This window comes from Myxine glutinosa, chromosome 3 (assembly GCF_964187855.1).
Source record: "Myxine glutinosa chromosome 3, kmMyxGlut1.1, whole genome shotgun sequence".
In the NCBI taxonomy this organism is placed as follows: domain Eukaryota; kingdom Metazoa; phylum Chordata; class Myxini; order Myxiniformes; family Myxinidae; genus Myxine; species Myxine glutinosa.
Window position 1 is genome coordinate 36,445,605 of NC_136263.1, and position 23,826 is coordinate 36,469,430.

A 23,826-nucleotide genomic window follows, 5' to 3' on the forward strand; every position below is an offset into this window, starting at 1 on the left:
CTCAGCCTGTCATCCTTCCGAGGTCGGCAAATTGAGTACCAGTTTACTGGTAAGTCCCTGTGTGTCGCAAGAGGCGACTAACAGGGTTGGTGGCAGGAAGAGTATCCGGCCATTAAACATTGCTTCAAAAAGGGGATCACGGTGCCCAAAAAAGGCCAACCCCTGCTCTGCGGGGAAAAATGACATCTAAAGCTGGTTCTTGTATAGTTTTTGGACCCATCTATCAATGGTGAAGAATCACTTAAAAGTTTTAAAAAAAACTATTAAAGCCAGATCCGGATCTTCACCAAAATTAAATCATTTTGGCCTTGTCACACACCCAACCTGTTCACCAAGTTTTGTCCGAATCCATGCATAACATCTTGGGATGGCCTGCTCCCAGACAGACAGACAGACAGACAAAAAACCATGCGTGAATACCTAACCTCCATCCACCTTAGGTGGCGGTGGTAAATATTCTAATCAACAGGAATAAAAAACCCAACAAAATTAATCACTTTCAACCATACATTGTGCATTCATTTGGTAAGTTTCTCTTGACGAGTCATTTGTTGCACAGGTACTGGTACATCATCATCAAGCTGTTTCTAAAACCTACGACTATATCATTTCAGCTACGTCATCACCAGTAACTAATTCAAGCAGCGTTTTCCAGTGTTGGCCTTCACCAAGAAAAACCTGTTTCCCCATGGGCAACTGGATGCCGCTTCATCATGTGCAACAGGCACAGCATCAGTTACCTTGGAGATCCACAATCCCACGTTTGCCAAAAATTTCGTTTACACAGCATTCGTACATCAACAATTTAAGGCCACATCCACATCAACATTAACTAGAGAGTTCATAGAACACCTTTACCCCATGCAGTTTTGAGAAAAAGGACATGGGAAGGGTCTTTTGAACTCTTGCTTTACATTTCCGAGCACGATCTATATTTCCTACGAGTCGTGATTTTGTCTAAATCTCAATATTCCCCCAGCACTGAGAGGGGAAGCGGCAAATTTGATTGGTCGAGATGGTGTAATATTTTGTCCAAGCACTGCTAAGTCAGAGGTTTTTGGAAGGGTGAACAAGGCAATTTGTGTTCTACAGTGTTCAAGTAATTGAAATAAAGAAAATGATACAATCCCCTACAACGACGTCTTTGGACACAGAGTTAACCAATTGCTCAACCCCGCTTTGCGCTTCGTGCGTGGGGGTGAAGTGATTCTTCACCATTCAGTAATAGGACCAAAAACTATATGTAGCATGATATCACAAAAAGTTGTGGACGAGTTATGACAAAGTTTGGTGGATTAGTGGGTTCGGTGACAAGAACAAGCCGATTAGATTTTGGTTCTGGTCCAAATCCAGATCCAGCCTATCAGTGGGATACAAAACATAAACTGTTCAGCCTGGCGGAGGTTTGCTCTGTACCGAGTGCCATTCTAGTTTATATTGTGGCTGCATTGCATGTACAGTTATATACTGGATCCGCTGATAGGTACCCTACAAGCTACTCTTGGGGGGGGGCATCAGGACACTTTCAACAGTCTCCTTCGGCACTCAACTGTTGGTGTTACCACATCGATTTTGACTGCGCCTTGAAATCGCTCATTATCAAGATATTCATAGATGGTGCAAAAGAGCAAATTGAAAAACTACCTAGTAGTAGCAAATGTCATACGGAGACATGTTCAAACTGCAGTATCTCTGCCCTCCCCTTCACTTTCCCTGCAAAATGTTTTTATCATTTATTTTATGGCCTAGTCCCAAACGCATTTTATATGCAGTCTATTTAAAATACTTATGTGTACTGTGTAGGCTTTGCTGATATTTTACTTGCTTCTCTGTTTTAGAGCTATCCAACGTCCTTTGGACCATGGTTTTGCATTATGGACTTAGTGCCACAGGTGTGACTGCACCATTCCTATTGGTGCCTTGTTTCTGCGCATTTTTCTGCTTAACGGTGGCCATATTGTTGGTGATGGAGGGACTTTCTGCATTCCTTCATGCTCTTCGTCTCCACTGGTAACTTTTGCGTGAAGATCTTTTTGTTTTTTTCTTCTTGCCATTGTTGTCCACATGTGGTCCGACAGGATGGAGTAGAGGTCTCACACTTACCTTTACGTTTTCTAATCTGCATCATTTCTGGGAGTGCAGTTGTGCCACTGATGCAGTGCCCCTGCTGGTTGGGGCAGGAATTTGGAATTTGTTCATGGTGGCATCGAACCTTCAAATATTCGCCTACTCTTCACGAGGGACTGGGGTCTTTAACATCAACTGACTAATTCCGGCAGACGGGACGCCTGTTTAACGTCCCTCCAAGGGACGGCACACACATTGATGAATCACGCTCTTTGGGAAACACTGGAATATATGAATGAATGATCGTTTTAAGGCCATTCTCCCCGCTAGAGCGGGGGTTAGCCTTGCGGGCCCCATGACAATCATGGTTCCCTGTTTGAGGCAATATTTTTTATGGCCGGATGCCCTTCCTGACGCCAACCCTTGGTCACGCTCTTACGATGCGCAGGGATACGGTGTACCTATTCTAAATCGGGGTACACACCGTGATCATTCATCCCAGTAAGCTGGTACTCAATTTGCCGACCTCGGAAGGATGACAGGCTGAGTCAACCCCCCTGGCGTTAATTCAGCGATCGACCGGGATTGGAACCCAGGATCCTAGGATCCCGAGCCGGCACCCTAACCGCTAAGCCAACACTGGGATGAGAGTTTATAGCTGGGTCGAGATTCAAACCCAGGCTAGACAGCTTTTGGGTGTGTGTGTGTACCTCTAGGCCTTCCTGTCAGCCTTACCCTATCTTGATTAAAATCAGTCTATGGAGCAGAAACCTTTATTTTGACACTTGCGGTTGAGTGGTACTGTGTGCTATTTACTCAATATCTGCCACATTGCTTTAAAACCTCCTTCCCTCCTTCTCTATTTCTCTTCCTGTCTGCAGGGTTGAATTTCAGAACAAATTTTACCATGGCGACGGACGGCTCTTCTCTCCCTTCTCCTTCAAGCTCCTTCTCAACTCACAGGAACAGATCACAGATACATAGGAATTATTTCTAATGCCAATTTCCAATGCTGCCTCCGTATTTTGTTCTTCCTTCGATCTCCTCATCCGTGTGCAATAGTCTGTTTCTTTGCGAAACGACATCATCTTTTATACACCCAGCTCTGTTTTTATCGTTCCTTTTGTCTCGCCCCTCATTACATCGCTTCACTCTCCCGTAGACGTCTTTATGCTCTCACCTCATTTGTCATTTCATGATCTTAATCGCATTGAGCCATTTGGAATGTGTTTTATTGTTTTAAAAGAATGCAAAATTTGCTTTTCTTTCTTTTTACATCAAATTTTCACTGAAACATTTTTATTGCTTTGATTTTATAATCGCTGTGTCGAAAAAGGAATAATTGGTTGTGTATCAAGGTACAAGTGATTACCAGCTGCAAATTTCGCTCGTAGAGATGTTGAGCAGTATTCTCGAACGTGTGGGTCACGTTCTCAGTGTAGGGTACAAAGGGTCATCGAGGGGATTGTGTGAAAAAGTTTTACTTTGTCTAATAACATCGTAGAACGCAGAAACTTAATAATGTGATTGTCTTTTTTGTTTTTGTTGTTGGATGTCGTGTGAGAGGTGGCAGTTTGTTCCAAGTTTTGTTTTCCATGTTAGGAAAATAAATCACTGAAAATGCTGTGGTGCGCTGGTATGGACAGACTCCATGTTTGGTCATGTTTGGTCCTGCCATCCACGGATGACTGCCGCTGATGCAGTGCCCCCTGTCGGTTAGAGATGGAATTTGTTCAGGGTGCCAGCGATAGCTCGCCTACTCTTCACGGCCCCGATTGTTTATTTTGATACAACGGAATGCTAGTCTTCATTGAAGACTAGTGTCTGCCTCGGCATTGGGTGAGAAATTGAACAATGGGTTTTATCCATGGAAAACAGCTAAGTGTGTTAACAGTCATGTGATGCAAGGTTCGGCAGTCGTGCACCGACTTTTGCCAATAATTTGGACAGATTTTGCAAACTCGCTTTCAAAGTCCATCCCCAATTGCCCTCTTTTGCCATCATTTCGTTCTTTGGTCCATGTTGAAATCGGTGTTGTCAACTCCAGCAAGCATTTTGATGAGATTGCTGTACAAATTGTCACCAATTGGTCTCTCTAATAGACTTTACACCAGGATATTGTTCATTCTGTTCTTTGTGCTCCTTTCTAACCACTCACCTCTATATTCCCTTCCATTTCTGTCTGTCTGCCTGCCAAGCCTTTTGTCATGGCTACTTATCAATCACTTGTGGACATTCAAGATCCCACGTACCTTACAAAATTAGTCGGTAATTGTGTGTTGGTACATTATAAATGTCTGCCCTAATTTCCAAGGGAGCACTGCACCATTACCGCAACTCCAAAAATGATGCAACCAGCAGTCAGATGCTTCATGTGCATGCAGGAATGAATGAAGAATGTCGTGCCTGGCTTCACTTTCTCTTCTGCGCTCCTCCCCACCTTAACCAACCTCATTCCTGAACACCTGCTTCTTTTAATATGCATATATTCATTTGTGATCAAACTTTTAATAGGTGGGGGTGGTTGTGGTGTCGGTGCTGTAAACAACAAATGTTAAATCATCTGGTTAAAATTCGGTGTTTTTCTACTCTAGATGGAAATGAAAATAAAGATTTAAAGCATTAAGGTGAAAATATTCATTACTGAGGCTGTGGGCTTTAACACTTGTAAAACTATTTTTGGAATTATAATGCATGGCCTTGTACATGTCAGGGTAGTTCAACAATGACGTGGACTTTGATTTTATTTATCTTCTTTTTTTGTATTGAGTATTGAGTCTCGTGAAGGAGCTAGAATACAGATGGATCAGGATGTAACGGTAGAAAGAAAAGAGGGGAGGAATTGAGGGACAAAATCGAGGGAGGAATTGGAAAAATGAGGGATGTGGAAAATAAAGGATGTTCCAAGATGGATACACGTACAAACTCTCGATCACAGAAGTAGAAGGGAAAAAACTGGAAACTCGCAAATGCTTTGGCCTGGGGAGGGTTAATGGGTGTAGAAAAGATCAAGGGTACAATTTTGCAGAGAGGCTGCAATGAGAAAAGGAACAGAAGGGAGAATGATGTACAGGAAATCGATTTTGAAGCTACTGTACCTTCAGAAAGTATTCACACCCCTTTACTTTTTCACATTTCGGTGTTGCAGCCAGAATCAAAAATGGGTTAAATTGACTTTTTTTTGTCACTAAAACCACCTTTTAGAGGCCATTTTCCCCCGCAAAGCGGGGGTTGGCCTTTTGATCTACACAAAATATTTCATAATGGCAAAGTGAAAACATGTTTTTAGAAAAGTTTGCAAAATAGTTAAATTTGGTTCTTCTCAAGGATTTGCCTGTATTTGGCTCCATTCATTGCTCCCTCTATCCTTACAAGTCTCCCAGTTCCTGCTGCTGAAAAGCATCCCCATAGCATGATGCTGCCACTACCATGCTTCACGGGAGGAATGGTGTTAGATTGTTAATGAGCTGTGCTCCGTTTCCGTCAGACGCAGCGCTTTGCATTCAGGTCAAAGAGTTAAATTTTCATCTCATCAGACCACAGAATATTTTGCCTCATTTTCGCAGTCTTTCACCTGCCTTTTTGCAAACACCAAGTGTGCCGCCATGTGCCTTTTTCTCGGGAGTGGCTTCTGTCTGGCCACTCTCCCATAAAGCATAGGTTTGTGAAGTGCTTGAGAGACAGCTGTCATTCCGGTAGTTTCTCCCATCTCAGCCAAGGAACTCTTTGTTCTGTCAGAGTGGTCATTGTGCTATTGGTCACGTCGCTGACCAAGGTCCTTCTTGCCCAGGTGCTCAGTTGATGGACAGCTCTAGGAAGAGTCTGGGTAGTTCCATATTCTTTCCATTTCTTAATGATGGAGCAGTCTGTGCTCTTGGGAACTTTCAACAGTCTAGAAATTGTTTATACCCTTCCCCCGATCACAATCTCACATTGTTGACCTCCTCAATTGTTGACCTCCTCAATTGTTTCCCTCCTCACAATTCTATCTCAGAGTTTTATGGACAGTTCCTTGGACTTCATGGTAGAGTTTCTGCTCTGACATGGACCGTCAACTGTGGGACCTTATATAGAAAGGTGTGTTTCTTTCTAAATCATGTCCAATCACTTGAATTGGCCACAGGTGGACTCCGATCAAATTGTAGAGACACCTCAAGGATGATCAAAGGAAATTGGATGCACCTGAAGTCATTTGGAGTGTCATCGCAAAGGGTTTTAATAATTACAGACTCGACACATTTTCGGTAATATTTAATGATCCCCAACTCCATTCCTTAGTGGGTGTCGGGAAGTGTTACAGGCACCCACAAAAATAGAAAAAAAACAAAATTTGATTTACTCAAAATGCCAACAGGATTATACGAGCACAGTTTACCACCAAAGCAAAGGAGATATTTTATGGAAAAAGAACACCAAATTTTATTTTAATAATGGTATGAGGGAGGTTAAACGTCACCGTAGTGTACAAGGAGAGGGTGAGGACCAGGTATGAGCAACTTAGTGAAGAAGAGGAAGGTTTGGAGAAGGAGTGGAAGAAGTATGGAGAGGCATTTCGGGGAATTGCAGAAGTGTTGTATGGAAGGACGTCAGGAAAGGGTGCATCGTTGAGGGATAGAAAGGCCGCTCTGCATTTGTATGGGCAGAAGAAGAAAGCAGCAAGGAGAGCTGTGCATAAGGTGAGGAACGATACGGAAGAGGAGGTGTACAACAAGTTGAAAGAGGATGATGGTAGGAGATTTCCTGGGAAAACCACATTTCAAATCTGGCCTCCAAAGCCAGTCGCCGACTGGGCATCCTCCGTCGTGCGAAGTCCTTACTTGGCACACCTGAGCTCCTCACCACATACAAGGCTTTCATCCGCAGCTCTCCCCTCTGGTCTGGTGCTCCTGCCTCACACCTAGCCCGTCTTCACGCTGTTGAAACCAAAGCGTTCAGAATCATTGGAATCTCCCGCGATGAAGCTAACTCCAAGGGCCTTTCACTCACTCACCGCAGGCAGGTTGGTGGTCTTTCCGTCTTCTACCGACTCCTCTCTGGCCTTGCCCCCCCAGCCCTCTCTGGGCTCTGTCCCCCAAATATTCCTACAGGTCGCACAAGATCTGCCTGCAACCCTCTTATGGTTAAACTGCCAAAATCAAGACTTTCTGCTCACCTTCACTCCTTCATTCCTCTTTTCTCCCACCTCTGGAACAAACTCCCTGACTCTCTTCAATCCCACTCCACCCTTCAGGTCTTTAAAACAGCTGTTCACCACCATCTCTTATCCTCCCCCATCCAAAACCTTGATCTTTTCTACCCCCGCTAATTTCGGTCCCCTTGTGTTTTATACTTCTCCCACCCCCCCCCCCCCCCCTTCCCACGCCTCCTGCCCCCAAGCCCTCTCCCTCCCACACTTCTCCCTGCTCTCAAATGTTGTGGTTGTGTGCTTCCCCTTCTCTCCCCATCTTGTCTTCCGCTCCCTCTTTTTGTATATTTTGTTTGTCTGGTTGATTTGTTTGTGAAATAAATGTTAGCTCTTTCACGAGCCTCGATTCAGTATACAAAAAAAAAAAAAATATGATCTATAAATTGGCTTGTGACAGGGACGAAGATAACAAGAACTTCAAGGGGGGAGGGGCGGTGATCAAGGATGGTGGTGGGAAGCTAGTGTCAGGGAAGGGTGCAGTATTGAAGGTGTGGGAAGGATATTTCAAACAGCTGTTGAACCGGGAAGATGTAGCAACAGCGAGCTGGAGATACCGAGTTATGTGGAGGGGAAAGTGGAGTTGATGGAGACCACGGAAGAGAAAGTGCAGACATCATTGAAAAGGGGAAGGGCGTCAGGCATTGATGAGATGTGTACAGAGATGATAATTACAGCAGAAGAAGTCGGAGTCGGGAGGACGAAGAGGTTGTTGAATGTATGTGTGAGAGATGGGTCAATTGCAGAGGAGTAGAGGACATGGTTAATTGTGGTGATATGGAAGGGGATGGCGGATGTTCAAGATCCGGGGAAGTACAGGGGCATTGCATTCCTTAGTCGTGTCATGAAGGTGCTGTAGAGGGTTCTGGATGGGAGGATAAGGGAAAGTGTGGAGGAGGGGATCAGACAAGGAAATAGGTTTGAGTATCTGTTGAAAAAAGTTACTGGGATGTTAAGTCAGAGGCAGATGTGCGGAGGAGGATTCAGGTGGGTGCGAATGCGTAGAGGAGGGTGGAGGGAGTAATGGCAGACAGAAAGACTTCAAGAAGACTAAAAGGAAAGGTTATGATGTCGTGTGTAACGCCGGCCTACCTTTATGGTCTGGAGATGGTGGCGCTGACAGAGAGACAATAACAGAGGCTGCAGGTTTGTGAGACCAACTGGGTCAGGAGGATTGTGGAAGTGAAGAGGGTGGAGTGAAGGAGAATGCATGAACAACAGCATGTGTGTGTATATATATATATATACACACATGCTGTTGTTCAAATACAATGTTAAAATAAACATTTTGATTGGTCCATCGATGGACTGTGTCTTGAACTTGGCTTCACTGTGTAACTTTTCGAACTCTGTGTCTTGGTCCATCGATGATGTTGCCTCTGTAGTTTTGCATTGATCAGTTCAGTGGTTCTGGAGAAGGACTTGTAAATTATTATGTTTAAATTCGTGACTCTAAGATGGCTGCCAAACATTAGGACAAAATAGCCAATTCAGGCTCAAACAGAATTAAAATGTGAAGATGATTTGTGGCCAACCGTTTATGAATGTCATTTTTACAGCAACCAAACTCGAATTGTACGTTTGAATGGTGATTCATGTATGATTCTATGGTATATATTCATTTATTATAATCCAGGTTTAAAAACAACAAGTTGGTCTCTAGTTTTGAGGACTGTCTAGCGTGCACTGCTTGTCTTTTGCAAGGGAGAATATGGTACGTTCCAAATCCATTGATAGGTTCTAATTATTATTTATTTATTTTTTGACAGGCCTCAGCTGAGCAAGGTTCTTGGTCACATGTAATTGAACAGCAGAGGTTGAGCTCTATCCCCAGTTAAAACTCCACTGACCCTTTGGCATCAGGAGTTCTGGTGACCACAATGATTTTTGGGTCTTCATCCAGTCTCATTTCTGGGTTTTGGTGCTTCGAATATTCACCAGCGGTGATGTTATCTGCTTGGCTACCATCCCATGTAAGTTCAGGGTCACCATTGCAGCTGAAGAAATTCATTTGTTCTCCAGCTCTTGGAGAACTCTGTTCTGTATAGAGAGAATATAGAGCTCTGTTCTCTGAATATAGAGTTCCGACATGTTTGGTCATGGCATCCATGGGAGGATTAGCTCAGAGGTCAATGCGCAGACCTTTCGGCTATTCTGCCAGCACAAAGTGTCTCATGACAAAATGACCATCATTCTAAAATGATCCTGTTAAGGAGTAAAGCACCAAATGATGATTGAACGGTACAATTGTGACCATTTATGGGACATTATGGTCAAATATATAAAACCAAAAAACACGGTCCGTGAAGCCATTCGTCCATCCGTGAAGCCATGTGGTTATGTGTCTATTAGTTATGTACTGTTGGAATATACCTTTCGACCCTTTAGACTTCTGTGGCCCCTTAGACGTTTGAAGGCCCTTTAAGTCCCTCAAGACTCTTAATAGAACCAACATCCTGAAAGACCACAAAGACCCTTAAAAACTCTTAATAGAACCAACATCCTGAAAGACCACAAAGACCCTTAAAAACTCAAACGAAGCAGAGGACCCAAAATAATCCGAAGATCCAAAGGACCCCGAAGACCCAAATTACCCAAGGAAGACCCTTATAGACCCTGGCCCTTAAAGACCCCAAAGGCCCTTAAAGACCCTGAAAACTCAAAATACCCTGAAGATGGAAAAGACCCCCAAAACCCAGAATACGCCAAAGAAAAGACCCTGAATACTTTCCCTATCCACCCCCCGATCTCCCTCCCCTGCACCCGAAAGACCCAAAAGACGCCGCTGACCAAAAGGACCCCAAAATTCCTTAAAGACTCTGCACACCCGAAAGACCCAAAGGACACTTAATGACCACAAAGATGCTGAAGACCCATTTGACCAGTTTGGACCCTTGAACATTTAGAGCTTTGTACCACTTGGACCTTTCTTGATTACAAATAAATTACGAATAAATAGTCACCAATATTACAAATAAATTTGTACAAAAGAAATGTTTGTGTTATGATTGTTGTCAGGTCATTATTTGTATTAAATCCAGTCAGGTCATTATCCTCAGTTAAAACAAGCCTGTGCCTCTGCAGCGACGATGTGGAATGAGGCGTGCGTGCCGAGCCGATCCATGCTCGTGGTAAAATAAAGCTGATTACAGTTGATGTGAAACCCTTTAATGCTTCAACAGCAAACACCGTACATAGCAGGTAGCCATCAACATTTTGAGCCGAAAACAAAGCAACATTGTAGCAAATGTCACAGCAAAACTTCTATGCAGTAAAATGTTTCTTAATCCATCTCACGGTAAAGTTTGGTTTAGATTGAAATATTTTGCATCATTAATGTAAACACTAAGCATGAGCGTCACAATTCGATCTCTGCATTGCATCCATTTGAGCTCACATTGTTGTTGACTGTTTGTGTACACTGCCTGGCCAAAAGATTAGAGAATTCCTTTTAATGGCGGTTAACTAACTGGCAGCTGCAAAAGCATCCCAGGCATACCTCATCTATCCATTTATTTCACAAAGACATGCTGGGGGATAATTCGCCAATTGTCCATGAGTGGGTAGCCGAGGAGGTGGCGTTTCCAAGAAACCTGGTGGTTGCTCTCTGGAACCAGTGATCACAGTAGTCACAGATGCTACGACGAGGTTCCGCAAACCAGTCCTGTACAATGTCCATTTGACGTGTCGGTTGCTCTTGTCCCATCCTCGTTTCAAATCCAGTTTTGTAGAATGAAGTTCTGTGAGGAAGCCAAAGGTGTAACTTCAGATCACCTGGCTTTTTCAATGGCGGCGAGAAAGGACAACCATGATGTACATGTCCCAAAGGCCATGGCTTAACTTCCATTAGCCACGGAAGTTAGAATGAAGCATGCAGAAAGTGCATTTGAGCTTCTTACAATCCACATTTTGTTTATTCCATCTTGCATTTTGCAACAAAGCTGATCGTCCGTGATGGTTTCTTGTTGTCATTGCTGGCTGGCATCAAGGCCCAGGCAATTTTATTGATGGAAGTGGTGATTGATGCAGTTCCAGTGCCAGCTTCAGGGTCACCCTGTATAACATTTCAGGTAGTTTTGTATGTTCACAAAGCACGCATAGTTTGGAGGGGTCCATGTTTTGAGGTACAGCATGTCACGTGATTAGGGAAGTTTGCAGGCAGAACAGAATTCCAAACCTGCAATGGTTTTCTCTAATGTTTTGGCCATGCAGTGAATGATTTCAAAAAAACATCAATTCCGTCCAATTTCAGACTCATGAATATGGCTGTATTAAATTTCTTTAATATAAAAAAAACATTTCGTTATTATGACAGATGAGGCTCTCATCCGAGACCCATCCTCGTTCTAAGCGTCACATGAGCAAGGTTCAAGGAACCAAACTGAATAGAGATTATTGTCAACATAAAAACGAGGAATCTTTATGTAATGGAGAAAGAATTCAGATTAGTTTACGAAATACGTGCGATGTGCCAACAACATCTTTCATTCTGCATTTCCACCAACGATCACGAGGCCAAAGAGGACACTCGCCCATTATTCGGGCTGTTTTAGCCATGCATTGTTTGTCATAAATTGTCCAAATAATCAAGGTTACATTTTGTTGATTTGTAGTCAGCCATGGAATCATTATATGCACATCAACTCCAATTATCAATGAAAAATCGATTTAGTAATAACCCTAGGCCTGCACTACATAGTAGCTTAGATATTACACATAGGACAGGTTTTCTACACATACAACACCACCCCATAACCTCACCTTCCCCAACAATTTCATCTTTTCACCTTATTGCTGCCTGTCTTGTTCTGTTATATGCCTCGTTTGTAATATTTCCTCCCTATCTGAGTGTAATAGCAAAAACATCCATATCAAGGTTAGTTACTTGATCAGTAGGTCGGCCTTTGGCCACCACCCTCATCCTAGTGCTGTCTGCTGTTGTATGTGCTGTGCTGTGCTGTGCTGTGTTGTAGTGTTGCAATAGAGATTTGAAGCAGGCCGCATGACCAGAATTGCCAATATCTGCTTTTCTTAAACATCGTGTTACCACAATTGTAAATGAAAGTTAGCTTGGAAAACAAAAAGAGCAAAAAGATGTTAAAAAATATATGAATGGAAGTTAATTCAATATACCATGAAGCTCATTTAGTAATTAGAAGACAGTACCTGCAGTACTATGCGAATTAAAAGTTATTTCAAACTTTTCTTTCATATTCCTTCTTTACTGTTGCTGTTCTACTCTGTTTTTGTTTTTCAATGTTATATCAATTGCATGATAGGATATCAAAGTTTGAGATGTAATACGTTGGACGTATAAGGATTGACTCAAAATAATGCAACAAAACACACACTGGATGGCGATCTAACCATGTGACGAACAATTCTCTCAATGGAAACATTTTCCAAAATGGATTATAATGAGCAAGGAAAGGGTATCCAAACTGGGTGGGATATTTGAAGAAAGCAAAAGAAAACGTGAGCCAGTCGTGTTAACAATTAATGGCCATTTTTATCAAATTCTCAAAACTATTAAGTGAATCAACTTTCACTAAAAAAAAGACAAAGTCCATTACTTAGAAAAAGGTGGGAATGTCGTTCTCACTAACATCATGGTAAACATTTCCATTAAACATGATCAACAAATTTCCTTCATAAGTTAAGATGACATTTCATCTCAATGAAGTACAGTATACACTGCTTTAGAAACCATTTTAAATAACATCTTATTAGCAAGTTATGACTACTTTCAAAACGAAAAGGTTTTTTCATCACACCAAGTTATAGAATCATCACTACATTTTGTAAGTTTGAAAAAGGATCTCTTGCAACAAATTTTTAAGCGTTTAGCAACTTAGCAGTCTAAAATACATGAATTGCTATTGATGATGTCGTGTGTATATATCCGTTTTTGATAAAAAGTTGTTTAAAGCGTGGAGTAAATGATATAATACCAAAGTTGTCTGATTCATCAAAATCAAACTTATTGCAGTAAATATAAAGTTAGTGATGATTAAACGGGTTCAAGAGAAGCTTTTGTGGCTACTTAATCGCTAAATTGCTGTTTATTTGTTATAATTCCATTTATCATCTCCCACTGTAGATTAAGATGCAACTTGTATCGCAAAATACTGTATCAAGTTGATTCACTCGTACAGTAAAAAAAACAATTCCAACAAAAGAAAAAAAGCAAAGAAAAACGCGACATGCTCATAACTAGCGAAGCTTCCCAGCGATAACACCTCGAGTTGAAAGAAGGAACCATGAGACACCCTCAAATTTAGCATTTTAAAAACTGGCAACACTATAGACCTATATAAAGCTCTTCTTTGTCAAAATAGACAATGCTGTCTCTGTTGCTATGGACACTATATTGGATGCTATGGAGGAATTCATGAGATATGGTCACAAGTGTTAAATCATAATCACTTGAATATATAACCTAAAAACACCAATATATATATATATATATATATATATACTGTATATGTATACACATACTGTTGTTCAAATACAATGTAAGAAATAAAACGTTTAGATTGGTCAATAGCGGCCATCTTGGCTTCGCTGTGCAACTTTTCAAACGTCGTGCCTTGGTCTGTCGATTATGTTGCCTCTGTAGTTTTGGATTGATCGGTTCAGTGGTTCTGGAGACGAAGGCCTTGAGAATTCTTACGGAAAAAATCGTGAATCTAAGATGGCTGCCAAACATTTGGACAAATCACTTTTGTTGAAGGATATGCACTTGATCTCAAGACTTGTTACAACAACTCTGTCTCCAGTCTCCAAAAAATCACGGGTCACAAAATATGGAGGAATAATAATACAACCATTATTATTATGGCTCCAATAATAGATAATGATGATTATAGAAGCATAAGCTTCCAGCATTATTGACTTGAAAGCCTAAAAAGTCAAATTAAGGTGTTTAATCTTCAAGGTTATTTTCCTTCTTATAATTTAAGTTAAAACTCCAGCACATGTTACATGCAAACTGAAAGGGAAACCAAATGCAAAATACAAAATGATCCTCTATCATTACCTTCAAAACAAATTGCATCTCCCATTATGTAGATTATAATCACGTTTATGTGCATATTCTAATAAAATAATATCCAAAAGGTCATTAGATTGCAAATATTCTAACGAGAAATATTTCTCAGCGATTACATAGATGAATGTTGCAATAAAAGGAAAATTAAACCCATTTATCGTGTAATTATGAGTATAATGAAAATGGGTCACAAGCTTTCCATGTATCCATGAGCAAAACCAAAAATTCTCCTGTTGCCAAAAGCGAATTGCGTGAGTAATAATAATAATAATAATAATAATATCGCTCGGTTATATGGCATATGATGATAATTTAATACCCTCTAATTTAATATCTAAATATGCTGTAGCATGACATTAAAAGCAAATCGACAAATCCTTTTTTATATATATATGTACACAGTCCTCTTACAGCAACTGAAATTATTATTGCAAAATTTCCTGTTCTTTTTATCGTTAAATTCATTTGGAATAGGTATTTCTGTGCAGAAGACCTCACATTTGATATGAGTTCTTTCGGTTTTAAAAGAAAGCCAAATATAACTTCTCGGTGTAGAAGTTAACGCATCTCCAACTGACCCGTTAATAAGATTTTCCGACATTCCTATTACGAGTACTTCCCAACTCAATAATTAATCTAATGTTTTCAATCATCACAAAAAAGATTTCCCATTGGTACTTTGAAATAGAACTCAAAAGTACTTCCCAAAAAAATAATCATTATGACTAATGGGATATTGCTCTGTCAGAAAGTTGGATATGATCATGAACTTCACATTGACTGAATTCAAAGTATGAAATCCACATTTTAAAGGGATTTTTTTGTCCCCCGTCGCACCGCGGAGCGAAAGGGGGACTATGGTTTTCCCCTCCGTCCGTGTGTCCGTCCGTGCGTGCGTACGTGCGTGCGTGCGTAAGCGAAGGACCGAATTCTAATTTGGTGTGGGTGCAACCCACGTCAAAATCCAAGATGGCCGCCGCCATGTGTGTCTGCCGCCATGTGTCTGACGCCATGTATGTCTGAACCTTGTGAGCGGAATATCTTGAAAAATAAGCGAAGTACCAACTTCTAATCTGGTGTGTGGGTGTATCTACGCATAAGGAAGAACGCTATTGAAAATTGGGTCGCCACGTTAAAATCCAAGATGGCCGCCACCATATATATATATATATATATATGTCTGAACCTTGTGAGCGAAATATCTTGAAAAATAAGCGAAGTACCAACGTCTAATCTGGTGTGTGGGTGTATCTAGGCATAAGGAAGAATGCTATTGAAAATTGGGTCGCCACGTTAAAATCCAAGATGGCCGCCACCATATATATGTCTGAACCTTGTGAGCGAAATATCTTGAAAAATAAACGAACTACTAACTTCTAATCTGGTGTGTGGGTGCATCTACGCACAAGGGAGACGCTATTGAAAATTGGGTCGCCACGTCAAAATCCAAGATGGCCGCCTTGCGTCTTCCACTTTGTCAATTCACATCACTTCACCGACGGGGGACCTAGGCGTAATTTTACATGCTTCCAACCAAAATTGTAAAGAGCAATATTGAGAATGCAATCGATTTTGCAGCATAGTTTTAACTTTAAGTTTGGTTATCTGTTGTGAATTTGGAAAGTCATTTCCATTACGATATCGCAAATGTACAAACCATCTCTTCGATATTCATAAGTAAATTTCACTTGATCTTACATTGCCCATGTTTGACTCTGTTTGACTTGCAGGTTTTTAATGTTCATTTTCATGTTTCTACTTTCACCTGGTAGTAGCAACAGCAGCAACTTTGCATTTTATCAGCATTCCCTCTGCTTTTACATTTTTCGTGTCTACCTTTGTCCTGGAGGTGATGTAATAAAAAAAACAAGCTGCCAGACTTATTTGTCCCCCATTATGATCTATCCATAACGAGATTAGAGGCACGGACAATGCCTTCTTTACTCAACATCCACCTTCCCATATCTCTCACTTTTCATTATTTCCCTCCATACTTTGTCACTTAATCTATTTTTTCCTCTTTATTCTCATGTCTATCATAGTCTTACTGCTATTTCTTCCTCTTCCAATTGTACGATATCAATCTCCAAAATCAGCGATCACATGACCCCCTTCAAGGCATCATCAATGTTTTCTATACATTGTTCATGCTTATTTCATGCCAGGAAGGAAGGAAGATTCATGCCAGGAAGAGGAACGACAGATGCGCTTTTCATTGTGAGGCAGTTGCAGGAGAAGTACATGGAGAAGTGGAAGAAGTTGTTTTTTGGGTTTGTTGATCTGGAGAAAGCATTCGATAGGGTTCCACGCAAAGTATTGACATGGGCATTGAAGAAGTTAGGAGTGGAGGAATGGTTGATCAGAGTAGTGATGGCAATGTACAAAAGAGCGCGCACAGCTGTAAGGACGAAGGACGGGAACAGTGGTGAGTTTGAGGTGAAGGTGGGAGTGCATCAGGGGTCGGTACTAAGTCCACTACTATTTGTAGCTGTGATGGAGGTGCAAGCTCAGAATGTAAAGGAGGGTTTACCGTGGGAGTTGTTGTATGCAGATGATCTGGTGTTGATTGCGGAAAGTATGGATGGACTGAAGGAAAAGATGAACAAGTGGAAGGAATGTATGGAGACAAAAGGTCTGAAGGTGAATATCGGAAAGACGAAGGTGATGGCAAGTGGTAAAGCATGTGGTGAGGTGGAAAGAACTGGGAAGTGGCCGTTTGCTGTGTGCAGGAAGGGTGTCGGAGTGAACTCCATTCAATGTACAATGTGCGCTGAGTGGGTTCATCAAAAATGTAGTGGTCTGAGAGGGTAATTTACCAGTGTGGCAGCTACATTCAAATGTAAGGTGTGCACAGAGGGAGCTGCAGATGGAGGAAATGTTGAGTTGGATCTTGGAGACGGCGTGAAGCTGGAAGGTGTGAAAACATTTTGCTACCTCGGAGACATGCTGAATGGAGGAGGTGGATCAGACTCGGCAACGGTTGCTCGAGTGAGATGTGCATGGAAGAAGTTTCGGGAACTGAGTGGCGTGCTGATGAGGAGGAGAGTGTCGCTGAAGCTGAAGGGAAAGGTGTATGCTGCATGTGTGAGAAGTGTTATGATTTATGGGAGCGAGACATGGGTAATGAACGTAGAGCAGCAACGAAGGCTGGAAAGGGTGGAAATGCGAATGGTTCGATGGATGTGCGGAGTATCGTTGAGAGAGAGGAAGACAAATGATGAATTGCGAAAGATGATGGGAATATTGCCTGTGATTGATGCTGTGAAGAGGAACAGGCTGAGATGGTTTGGTCATGTGTTGAGGAAGGATGAAAGTGACTGGTTGAGAAGAGTGATGGAAATTGATGTAGAAGGAAGTAGAGGACGGGGAAGACCGAGAAAGACTTGGCTAAAGATGGTGGAAGAAGAAATGCGGGCAAGGGGGTTAACAAGGAGAGATGCAGAAAATAGGGCAAAATGGAGAAGATTGTCATGGGGACCGCAAGGCTAACCCCCGCTCTAGCAGGGAAAATGGCCTTAAAATGCATGTTGTTCATGCTTATCTTGTCTGTCTCTTTCTTGATTTGGAATTGCATTTCCACCACCGTGTACAACTGCCATAAGATCTCCTAATTCTCCAGAAACTCCTTCTTCTTCCTCATTTTCCACAGTGGACACTCGCACCACTTCCCGATGTCCAGATGGCAGTCTCAATGAAAAAAGAGCAAGGCCTCGAGGAACAGAGACTGGTAATTGTACTGACTGCACTCCTACATTGACTTCTAGGTGTACTCTAATCTTAGATCCTCTTGACAATGGCCTTAACTTCACAAAGCTCAGTGAAATTTCAACCTCTTCTTCCTTTTCTTCTGGTTTCCTCTCTTCAGGTCCAGCTGTTAATGTTTTCTCTTCTGATGCTTGTTGTTCCTCGGGGGCAGCACATTCCACATCTGACAATAAAACGTCCTCAATTTCAGGATGCATTATTTCGGGTAATTGATCGTTGCTTTGAAGCATCTGGAGAAACATATCATCATATCCACCTGTGATTGTCACATCTTCAGTTAAGGGTGAAGTATGCATTTCATTTGGTTGTTTTGAAGGATCAGTAGGTGCTATTTGTTGTTCCGCTGCCGTTGATTTATCATCACTGGCGTCATCACATGTTTTTTCTTCTGCAAGTTCTTTTGTTTTATCAGTTGCTTTTATGGCTTCATCTTCCAGTACAACTTCATCTGAAGGTGCTTCTGCGTGAACATCCTCAACAAAATCTGGTTCTTCAATTGGTTCTGGTGATAGGTTATCAACAGGTGAAGGCTCTTCTAGAACTCCGTCTCCAGGTTTTTCTTTCACTTGCGTAGCTTCACCTTCCATTATAGTTTCACTGGGAGACATTGCTGCACTAGTTTCTTCATTGGTTTCTGGTGACGATTTATCCTCAGCTAATGGTTCTCCTGACAGTTGTTCTTCTTCTGTAGGTTCATCCGTAGCTTGTTTGGATTCACCCGCTGTGGTTTCAATGGGGGAGACTGCTGTAGGAATCTCTGCAACAGTTTCCGGTGCTTCTGCTGATGGTTCTCCTGACAGTTTTTCTTCTTCTCCAGGTTCATCTGTAGCTTGTTTGGATTCACCTTCCACTGTGGTTTCAATGGGGGAGACTGCTGTAGGAGTCTCTGCATCAGTTTCCGGTGCTTCTGCTGATGGTTCTCCTGACAGTTGTTCTTTTTCTCCAGGTTCATCTGTAGCTTGTTTGGATTCACCTTCCACTGTGGTTTCAATGGGAGAGACTTCCGTAGGAATCTCTGCTTCGGTTTCTGGTGCTTCTGCTGATGGTTTATCTTCAGCTGATGGTTCTCCTGACAGCTGTTCTTCTCCAGATTCATCTGTAGCTTGCTTGGCTTCACCTTCCGCTGTGACTTCACTGGGAGAAACTGCTGTAGGAATCTCTGCATTGGTTTCCGATGCTGTTGCTGATGGTTTATCTTCAGCTGACAGTTCTCCTGACAGTTGTTGTTCTTTTCCAGGTTCATCTGTAGCTTGCTTGGCTTCACCTTCTACTGTGGCTTCACCTTCTGCTGTGGCTTCACCTTCTGCTGTGGCTTCACCTTCTGCTGTGGCTTCACCTTCTGCTGTGGCTTCACCTTCTGCTGTGGCTTCACCTTCTGCTGTGGCTTCACCTTCTGCTGTGGCTTCACTGGGAGAAACTGCTGTAGGAATCTCTGCATCGGTTCCCGGTGCTTCTGCTGATGGTTTATCTTCAGCTGATGGTTCTTCTGACAGTTGTTCTTCTTCTCCAGGTTCTTCTGTAGCTTGCTTGGCTTCACCTTCTACTGTGGCTTCACCTTCTGCTGTGGCTTCACCTTCTGCTGTGGCTTCACCTTCTGCTGTGGCTTCACCTTCTGCTGTGGCTTCACCTTCTGCTGTGGCTTCACCTTCTGCTGTGGCTTCACTGGGAGAAACTGCTGTAGGAATCTCTGCATCGGTTCCCGGTGCTTCTGCTGATGGTTTATCTTCAGCTGATGGTTCTTCTGACAGTTGTTCTTCTTCTCCAGGTTCTTCTGTAGCTTGCTTGGCTTCACCGTCCGCTGTGGTTTCACTGGGAGAAACTGCTGTAGGAATCTCTGCCTTGGTTTCCGATGCTTCTGCTGATGGTTTATCTTCAGGTGATGGCTCTCCTGACAGTTGTTCTTCTTCTCCAGGTTCTTCTGTAGCTTGCTTGGCTTCACCTTCCGCTGTGGTTTCACTGGGAGAAACTGCCGTAGGAATCTCCGCATTGGTTTCCGATGCTTCTGCTGATGGTTTATCTTCAGGTGATGGCTCTCCTGACAGTTGTTCTTCTTCTCCAGGTTCTTCTGTAGCTTGCTTGGCTTCACCTTCTGCTGTGGTTTCATTGGGAGAAACTGCCGTAGCAATCTCTGCATCGGTTCCCGGTGCTTCTGCTGATGGTTTATCTTCAGCTGATGGTTCTTCTGACAGTTGTTCTTCTTCTCCAGGTTCTTCTGTAGCTTGCTTGGCTTCACCTTCCGCTGTGGTTTCACTGGGAGAAACTGCCGTAGGAATCTCTGCCTTGGTTTCCGATGCTTCTGTTGATGGTTTATCTTCAGCTGATGGTTCTTCTGACAGTTGTTCTTCTTCTCCAGGTTCTTCTGTAGCTTGCTTGGCTTCACCTTCCGCTGTGGTTTCACTCGGAGAAACTGCCATAGGAATCTCTGCATCGGTTCCCGGTGCTTCTGCTGATGGTTTATCTTCAGCTGATGGTTCTTCTGACAGTTGTTCTGCTTCTCCAGGTTCTTCTGTAGCTTGCTTGGCTTCACCTTCCGCTGTGGTTTCACGAGGAGAAACTGCTGTAGGAATCTCTGCATCGGTTTCTGGTGCTTCTGCTGATGGTTTATCTTCAGCTGATCCTTCTACTGACAGTTGTTCTTGTTCTCCAGGTTCATCAGTAGCTTCCTTGGTTTCATCACCTGGTGCAGCTTCACCAGAAGGTACTGCTTCACCAGTCAACTTATTGGAATCTGGTGTTTCCTTGGATAGTTTATCTTCAGCTGGAACTCCTTCTGAAACTTTTTGTTGCGTTGCAGTTTCATCTGAAGCCTTCGTGGTATCCTCTGCACCCTGATCAGAAGAAAATGGTGTCGTTGTCACTTTACTTTCAGGTAAGGCATCTTTGTCTGCTAGCATTATCTCATCTGCCTTAACTCCCTCTGCTAGGGTTTCTTGTTGACCTTCTGCTTTATCTTCAAGGTTATCAGAAGCTGGTACTGTAGCTGCTTCCCCATTTGTTACTACTGCTAAAGCTTCTGTCTTATTTGCAGTGGCCCCAGTTATTTCTTTTGCCTCAGAAATTTCCTCTTCTGGTTGAAGAGATGCCTCATTTTGATCTTGGACAGGTTCTTCAGGTTCTTTGGGTTTTTCTCCAGCTACGTCTGTTTCTTCCAATGATACTTGGCCCTCAATAGGAACTCCAGCTTCAGCCTTATTGTCGACTTCCTCTGAAGGTGCTGTTTCTGCCGAAGCTGTTTTATCTCGAGTTTCTTCTACACCTTGATCTTTCACTGTTCCTGCTGGTTTTTCTGCAGGTACCCCACCTGGAGCCTCTGCTTCCTCAGTGGCAGCTTCTGCCTGTGGTGCCAAAGGTATGTCCCCAGATATTTTATCTTCAGTTGAAGGTTCTACTGTTTTTTGGGAAATCTCAGGTGGAATTTCTAGCTTCTCTACGTCATCAGTTACTGGTGTCTTTCCTTCCTCATCTACCATACCAGACTTGGGTTCCTCATCAATATCCCCTGGAAACACTGTCTTCTCTTCTAGATGACCGTGTATAGGTGTTAAGGTTCCACCCTCATCTTCTGTTGAGCTCCCAGATAATCCTTTACTTACTGGCTCTTCTATTCCCTTCGGAAACCGAGTAAACGCTTCCTTGAAAGGTGGTGAGTGTACGTGAAAGCTTCTGAGGTCATCTTCTGAACTGGTAGTCGATTCATTGCCAGGCTCTTCACCCTTTCTTGCATTTGCATTCTGCTTGATATTTTCCACTGCATTTACCTCTTTCACCTCAGGTGTTTCAACTGGAAATGCGGTTTCTAACTCAGAAAATGAATCCACATCTCTGATTCCTTTAGTTTCATCATTGTCAGTACTTTCTAGCATATCGTCAGACATATCCATCTCCTTGGGCACTTCATTCCTGAATGATGTCATATCTTCATCATTGAGTGTAGATGGGGCTCCTCTGACATCCTCCACCAATTCGCATGTCACATTTTCCGTGTTTTCAGAATAATCATCATCTGTGGGCACTTGTCCATTCATTTCTTCATGCATTGAAAGTTCTTCTGTGCCTTTAGCAATTTGCATCTGTACATGCGCTACAGATCCATATCCGCCAGTTCCATACTCTTCATCGGAGGATACAGTTGGAGACATTCCTGTCTGGACACCAATGCTTCTATATCGGCGTCCAGCTTTTCGTTGTCTTCTTGCATTCGCTTCAGCATCTTCACTTGACGAACCAGGGCTTGCATGGACAAGAATAGCTAGTGTTGGGTAAATCAAGGGCTCTACATCTCCACAATATGTGTATTCCTCATTATCATCGATGTCTCGATTATCTATCTGACTCTTTGCTTCTGCCGTCTGTGTCCCTCTGGCTGCTCCCAGCAATATTTGTCTCGTAGTCGTTGTGTGTCCAATGCACTCATTCCATATGCTCTTCTGTGTCATATGATGTCTTTCTTTCTGCACAATGCTCGTTTCGTTTTCACTCACTGTAACCCCATCTCCACACATCTTGACCTCTTTCTCCCCGTCTTCCGTAGTCTCCAGAATGCCATTCCCTTGCATCGCCCCGTCGTCTTCCACTTCATTCTCCGTCTTCTTCCGACCCTTTTTTTCTCTCTTCCGCCCCATTGAACCACCCTGAGGAATAAAAACAAGAAATTATTTTGCCATAGCTTTATAATTGGTGTAAGGGATGGGGAGTTGATACACTACATGATGCAGTGGATATGCAGGCGTGAGGCATGCTGAGGCGAGTAAAGAAGCGACGTTATCATATTAGACGCATATTTGACTTTTAGATGTTGTTTAGCGTCTACAATGGCATAATATTGCCAGCTTGTTACATCAATGCCTCAAGGCATTAGACTTTCAGCATTTAATGCTTCTCTTTGCCTGCAGTTTTTTTTTAAACTTGTTTCTCTCTCCATATTTTCTCAACAATGTTTATCCATGACTTCTGTCATTGTATATGTTACTTTTTTTCTGTTAATTGTTACTTTGTCTGAATCAAATCCAAAATTTCTCATTCTCATTCTCCTTAATTGGTTTACCTTCTTGATCTCTGTCTTCTATACAAGCCATCATCATCATCATACACCATTCCCCATTAACAGTTCATTATGGCAGGAATATGGCATTTGGCTCGGGTTCTGACGACAAATTGCCTACTCTTCCAGAAAGACAATGTGTGACTTTTAAAGTCCACCAACTTCCCGGCTTTATATTTCTCCTTCTAAGGGACGGTGTGGTGTACTCACTGATGTGACTTGCAGCAACAACCTAAATAAATAAATAAATAAATTAATAAATAAAAACCCAGGGTGATAGTTTATAGCCGGGCCAGGAATTGCACCGAGACGAGGCAGCTGAAATACAAGTGATCCTCTACTTATCATATCATAATAATATCATATCATAAGCGAATATCATAATAATGTAGCCATTTTTTTTGTCGCCCCGTCAATCTGAATTGGCAGTTCTCTAGTTTTAAATCAATGCGGATTCACAAAGTCCCTTCATCACCTTCAGCTCACCAAATACTTTTGCTTCATCAACACCGACTCATTTTAATATCTTTCCAGCTTCTAAAAGCAGCAAGAACCCCACCCCCTCCTCCGCCTCAAAATTCACCTTTGGGTACCTGCAACGTCTCAAAACTTCTTCTTGATGCCGTTGTGGTGAAGACTCCGATCACCTTTTCTCCCTTCTGACGTTTTCACTCTGTCTTTCTAAGCACACACACTTTTACCTGGCTACACTTCTCCCTC

The 23,826-nt window shown here is 42.5% G+C and overlaps 2 protein-coding genes across 6 annotated transcripts in view; one reads left to right on the top strand and one right to left on the bottom strand.

The window, feature by feature from the left end:
• Positions 1 to 4,693, top strand: part of LOC137423682 (V-type proton ATPase 116 kDa subunit a 1) — a 92,209-nt gene extending 87,516 nt beyond the window's left edge. For all 3 annotated transcript variants that reach the window (XM_068111090.2, XM_068111089.2, XM_078773879.1), the window contains exons 21-22: positions 1,839 to 2,010; positions 2,949 to 4,693. In XM_068111090.2, coding sequence (XP_067967191.2) covers positions 1,839 to 2,010; positions 2,949 to 3,051 — 275 coding nt within the window. In that variant the 3' untranslated portion in view covers positions 3,052 to 4,693. The remainder of the gene's footprint in view (positions 1 to 1,838; positions 2,011 to 2,948) is intronic.
• Positions 4,694 to 10,401: 5,708 nt separating this feature from the next.
• On the bottom strand, positions 10,402 to 23,826 carry LOC137423680 (uncharacterized). 3 transcript variants are annotated; one of them, XM_078773868.1, is made up of 3 exons: positions 23,690 to 23,826; positions 19,711 to 22,696; positions 10,402 to 19,602 (listed from the first exon to the last, which is right to left on the bottom strand). In XM_078773868.1, the coding sequence occupies exons 2-3, from the start codon at positions 22,685 to 22,687 to the stop codon at positions 17,816 to 17,818; spliced, it is 4,764 nt and encodes a 1,587-aa protein (XP_078629994.1). In that variant the 5' UTR covers positions 22,688 to 22,696; positions 23,690 to 23,826; the 3' UTR covers positions 10,402 to 17,815. The 3 variants fall into 3 exon arrangements, with proteins under 3 accessions (XP_078629994.1, XP_078629993.1, XP_067967185.2); XM_078773867.1 differs by having other exon boundaries at positions 10,402 to 22,696; XM_068111084.2 differs by having other exon boundaries at positions 10,402 to 22,696; positions 23,700 to 23,809.